Raw genomic sequence first — 6,000 nt, forward strand, 5'->3', positions numbered from 1 at the left:
TTCTTCATCTGCCTTGTCTTCCGCCGCATCCGACGCCGTTAAATTGAAGTCAGCAACGCAGTACATCGAAGAACTTCTCTTCCCTTCACCAGAGTTGGCACCAAGACCCAAATATTGTAAAGCCACAACAACCAATGACTTGGAAGCTCCACTGAGCCACATTTGAGACACTGAACAAACATCGACAACCTCAATGCCGAATTCCATAGGATCTTTAAGCCGGCGTCAGTAACCTCAGACTTGCTGAAGTTGGAGATCCAGTAGCTTCACTCACCGTCGCCAAACGAAAATCCGACAACCCCTAAGCACGATCCAAACACCAAAGGGATCTGGAAAGTCCCCCCTAATACAACAACAGCAGTGGATCCATAGCCATGGCAGCAAAATACAAAGGAGCCAGAAAGAAGAAGGAGGAATACACCCGTTGAAGAGGAATCTGACGGTAACAGCAAAAGGCATACCTCCTACACCCTCTAGAGAAACTATAGAACTTATCTTACCAGCGCCAGAGAGAATAAATCGCCACTGAAACGACGACGATGGTGGCAGAAATAAGAGAGAAGAGCTTCAGCTAAAAATAAGAAACAGAAAAAACCTATTTACAGCTATATAGAATGGGTCCTCCCCTGTACATACCGCCGGCAAGCCGGATACAGCAGGGGAGGGGCCGGATTAGCCAGCAAATTGAAGGACTCTTGTTTCCACCTGTCTCTACGGTAGCGTGGGGAAAGCTAAGAGTTCCAAGTCAGTGTGAGTTTTTGTCTGTCTCTCGTCCTCATTTTTCTTGCAGATCGCTCTGGTTCATAACAGTCGCAATCTGACATTGTGAATTTCGAGGTTCTAGAGCATCAATCAAAAGATGATCATCTTTTAACTAGTACTTATCGTTGGACCTCCGTTCCTCGTACTTATCATTGGACGCTGATAAAAAGATACTGTACCACGCAAAAAGATACTGTACCTCCGTTCCTCGTACCTATCATTGGACGCTGATAAAACCAACTAGTGGCTGACAAAGAAAATCTCGATTGACGGTGAATAATCACAACAGCTACTCGAAAGTTGAAACATAGATAGAATATGAACAAGGTTAATTGATTTCACATAAAAAAATCAAGAATAATTAGTTCAAACCTTGATTTAACCAAACAAAGCAAGAATAATTAGTTCATACCTTGATTCAACATGACAAAGCAAGAACTATTATTCTAAACCAAATAATCCACGGAGTTAAATAAACACTAGAACTCCAAAACAGTTGTTGCCAATGGAGCATGCAACAACATTACAAAATTTATGCTTACATACCGACTATGTTGGTCTTCCGAAGGACAACCACCGCAAAATTATGCTATTTTATAGGTTTCATTTAGATGGATTTTATCAGGCAGATATAGTTATTTGCGGGTCATCTTAGGCATGGGGGCACGGGCATTCTTTTATAGGCAAACATGCAAATGAGCATATCTGCAAATGTAATTGCAGCATCCAACTATATCAGATGCTTCACTTTCTACATAATTCTTCTAGCGCTTGTACTTTTGCAAGGATCGCCTTTGTTATTAACCTCCATTCATACTGAAGTATTACTACGTCGTTTTAGCATCAGCCTAGTTCGATTTTACGTTCTGTTTTCCCATGAAACTATAGTTCTCTAGCAAAGCAAGATGAATTATTGAAACATAGGTACAATATGAACAATGTTGATTTAAATAACAAAGCAAGGACCATTAGTTCAAACCTTGATTCAACGCGATAAAGCAAAAACTATTAGTGTAAGGCCCTGTTTGTTTACTGCTTTTGGTTCTGATTTTGCTGCTGTCAGAAGTCAGAAGTCAGAACAAACGAGGTTCTAGAGAAGTGGTTTCTGGAGAAGCCAGAAGCCTGCTTCTGAGAAAAATAAACTAAAGCTGAAAAACTCGCTGAGAGATGCTTTTTTGCGAAGCTAGGTGCTGAGAAATCAAAAATTTATTGTAGAAACCAACAGCCTATTTTCAAAAATAATTTTTTAGAAAACTCAAACAAACAGACCTAAACCTCTATTCATATAGAAGCATTACTACATCGTTTTAGTCTAAACCAAACAACCCACAGAGTTCAATAACACTACAACGACCCCCGCATTATTATTGTTCAATTGAGCATGCATCATGCCAAATATATGCTATATTGGTCTTAGTTCTTAGGCACAACCACGACAAGTAATGTGCTTTTATTCTAAATTTTAGAAGGACTACTGGATCAGGCATTTGTTATCATGCTCTCCTGCATGGAGCACGAGCCTTCTTTCATATGCAAATACGCATGTCAGCATATCTGCACATGTAATCTCAGCATTTAACCATATCAAATGCTTTTCTTGCTACACAATTATCATCAGTTGGTTTTTATATTTTGTTAGGATCACTTTCGTTACCGAGGCAATTCCTCAAGGGCCGGAATTGCTGTCTACTTACATATTCAGACTTCTATTAGCCCAAGGCTTAAGTGGGGAACGCAATTACGTCATTTTAGCATCAGCCTAGTCCGAATTTGTTCCTATTTTCCATGATGAAATTCTATTTCAGCTTGCGAAGTCCACCCAAATTTAATTGACCTAATAGTTGCTCTACACCTGTTAACCACTAGCTACCAGCACTGAAGCTTCATGACACCGAAATGTGTGTCAATAGTAGGTAGGATATACTGAATTGTCACTTTGCTGGAAAATGCCACTTCCAGAGCATTGTTTGGGTTGGGATGGTCAAAACGACAGCAACACTATTACCACCACTTCGGAATTACTAATCGATTGATGGGTACGTCGAGCAACCTTGATCTAGACTTTTGTCTTGTCAACGTGCTTGCGGTCACCTACTGCCAATGTGGATCGGCTGATCCATCTCCATCTTCTTGCAAGCACTAAGCAGAGTTCAAATGTGTGGATCATTTTGCAGTGAAGGTGCCCTGATCCACACCAAATGATGAGATACGCCATTTGCACATTTTTATTTAGTTACTTGGGTCACGTCTCACCAAAAAGATGTACCCTTTTTCCTTGTTTAGCATTTTGCATTGCCTTAAAATCAGCTTGAACTGAAGAGACATGCACAGCTAACCGGCCGATAGGTTCCTGAACATACTGAACTGTGCACGAAATATATCAAAGCCAACGCTGACGGCTATTGGGCAACGCAGTATAGCTTTGGAAAAACATTTTCCGAAATTGTACAGTTTCACGTTATTCTTGCCTCTTGCGGCAAGCAAAGGAACAGAGCATTCCGTATTGCAACGGCCCTTTGAACGAAGAGTAAGGGACCAGTACAACTATGCTCTGCAATTCTGCATGGCAAGACGACTATACAGAAGCGAGGGCGATCATAGTGATCATTAGAATTCATTAAATTGATCAAGGCCAGGGGTAACTGCTCATCAAATTCCGATCTCTAGGTTTTGGTACGGACAGAAGGCACGTCTTTTTTTTTTCTCGAACACGCAGGAGAACTGCGTATCATTATATATTAAGAAGAAGAAAAAGGGGTATAAAACCCAAAAAAACCCAAACAGCAACACCACACACACCACACCTCACTCAAAAAAGACTTGACCTCGACCGAGAAAGAGAGCCCTAGTTTGCACTTGGCACTAGAGCGAGGAGATGAGAAATTCCTCTAGCCCCAGCCAGACTCCATAGAAGTAACTCCTCTCTAATGAGCAACAAAACACCATTCAGGTTGGGGGTAATCCCATCAAACACGCAGCGATTGCGATGATTCCAGATTGACCAAGCCACCAAAATTATGATAGAATTGAGCCCTTTTTTAAACCGACCATCCACTCTAGAAACTGAACTTTCCCACCAGTCATTAAAGAAGGTGTCGTCAGGCTGAGGGGATAGGGGCTGCAGCCCAAACCTCTGTAGGATGATGACCCACACTTCCCGAGTGAAAACACAAGAGACTAGCAAGTGGTCAATTGTCTCCTCAACTTGGTCACAGAGTGGACAGCATTCAGGGTGAGGCAGCCCCCTCTTGGCAAGGCGATCAGCTGTCCAACATTTGTTATGGGAAACCAACCACATGAAGAATTTACACTTGCCAGGTGCCCAATTCTTCCATATTCTTTCCCATGGCCTAAACTGAATTGCACCAATGAACAGCCCCTCATATGCAGATTTTGCAGAGTATTTTCCTGAAGATGATAGTTGCCAAGTATGTGAGTCCTCGACCTCTGGCTGCAGTACAAAATTTGAAAGAAGGTCCCATAGGCTGCAGAAGGTCCCATAGGCTGCAGAAGGTACCTCTGGCTGCAGAAGGCACGTCTCATTTACATCATTGTGTCTGTCACCTCTAATCCTAGTATTTACATCGTTCCTTGCATAGTTGCACTGAATCCGAACTGAAGAATAGTACTACAGGCCACCAAAAATAACTGTGATCTATCAGCAGAAACTGCACAAAAGAAGTAACCGAAAGCGATGCAACACCACGGCGGTGCGCGCGTGGTCATGACTCCACGGCCTCGGGGATGCTCTGCAACGCGGGCTTCCACTGCGCCGTTCTACAGTGTTGGAGGTGGTGGTAGACCTCCCCGGCGTTCATGATGCCCGCCAGTAGCTGGACCGCTGACCGCCGGCTTCTAAGGCCGTAAGAGCTTCCGGCCCTCTTCTCCATCAGCTCCTGCAGCTGCCTCCGGGTGATCCTGATCGTCACCTCCGCCGTGTGCTCCTTCCTCCCACTGCTTCCCGGAGCTTCGTCCTCCTCCGTCGACGGCACATCCCACTCGCCGTCGTCCGCCCACGACGTCACGGTGTGCGGCGTCACGGCGCAGTTGCCCATCTATAAGTGCGCGCACGCACTCCTCCTTGCTGTTGTGTCCGCCGCCGCCGCCGCCGCGGCGCGCTGCTGCTGCCGGTTGCGCTTGTTTCGGATTAAAATTAGGTGGTCTTTGTGTGACGGGCTCGGATGGGAGGCGCGATTTATAGGTTGAGGGAACGGGGACTCGGGGCGGCAGGCACGACCGGTTCCCCCGTACGCTGCACAGCGCCGCAAGCCGACGTGGCGAGTACGTCCTGCGTGGACGCCGAGTTGGATGGCCAGTGGTTGGGCAACGTGGGGCCCCGGGTCTGAACGCGGGGGCGCGGGGGATCTCGGGCGGGTGTGGCCCCGGCGCTTGCGGTGGGAACGCGGCTTTTCGAGGGGATTCCCCTCCGGACCACGGGCGCGGCACCGGCACGGGCCACCGCAGCACCGCTGGTGACACGGCGCCAGCATCCCGAGGCTTAACGCCGTGCGCGCCTGGCTTTGAGGCTGGGACAGCTGCAGCTCGTGCCGCGGTGCCGTAGCCGCGTACCTGCTGTTGGCTGCTGCCTATTTCGGTGGCCGCCGCCTCGCCGGTGCCGCGCCGCAAACTGCATTGCCGGTGTGCCAGCTTCCTGGTACGTTGGCTTGGGATTATTGTGCGTCGCATGTGCCCCCGAGCAGACTTTGGATCGGTTAACAGTGCAGCCGTGCAAGTTCCGGACACGTTCCATTGGTAACTTAACCCTGAAGGTCGTCTCATGTTGTCATGCACAAGCTGCATGTCGATGCACAATTATGATGACCTCGAATAGTTTGTGTACCATAGGTATTAGGTTATGAGATGGCAGTTGCAGTTTCGCCGGTTCAGAGCTACCTGAGGACGCTAGCTCTATGGATGTGTTGTGTTACGTACCACCTAGACTCCTATATTGTAGTAGCAACCAGAAACTAGAAACTGACCTGCGAGCTAACTGCAGAAGAGCAGTCTGCAACCTACCCTTCCATTTGTACAGTAGGTACGTAGGAAACTGTCAGGTGTATCGGTTGCCTGTTAGCTTAAGTAAAGAGTACGTCAACGCGCTACTGCCTACACATCAATTCGGACTCGATCGGTGAGACGTACATGTCGTTGTTCCTGTTTCGTATGATGCCATCGCTGGGCATGTGGCAGCAGTGTTTGCCTGGATAGGATGAACTGGCAAATCCAGCTTGTGTCCGA

At 46.8% G+C, this 6,000-nt stretch overlaps 1 protein-coding gene across 1 annotated transcript; it reads right to left on the reverse strand.

Annotated features, from left to right (window-relative positions):
• Positions 1-4,294: 4,294 nt before the first annotated feature.
• Positions 4,295-4,929, reverse strand: LOC133908913 (uncharacterized). Its single transcript, XM_062351132.1, has one exon. The coding sequence runs from the start codon at positions 4,815-4,817 to the stop codon at positions 4,485-4,487; it is 333 nt and encodes a 110-aa protein (XP_062207116.1). The 5' UTR covers positions 4,818-4,929; the 3' UTR covers positions 4,295-4,484.
• Positions 4,930-6,000: the final 1,071 nt, after the last annotated feature.

Source organism: Phragmites australis, chromosome 2 (genome assembly GCF_958298935.1).
Source record: "Phragmites australis chromosome 2, lpPhrAust1.1, whole genome shotgun sequence".
NCBI classification, from domain to species: Eukaryota; Viridiplantae; Streptophyta; class Magnoliopsida; order Poales; family Poaceae; genus Phragmites; species Phragmites australis.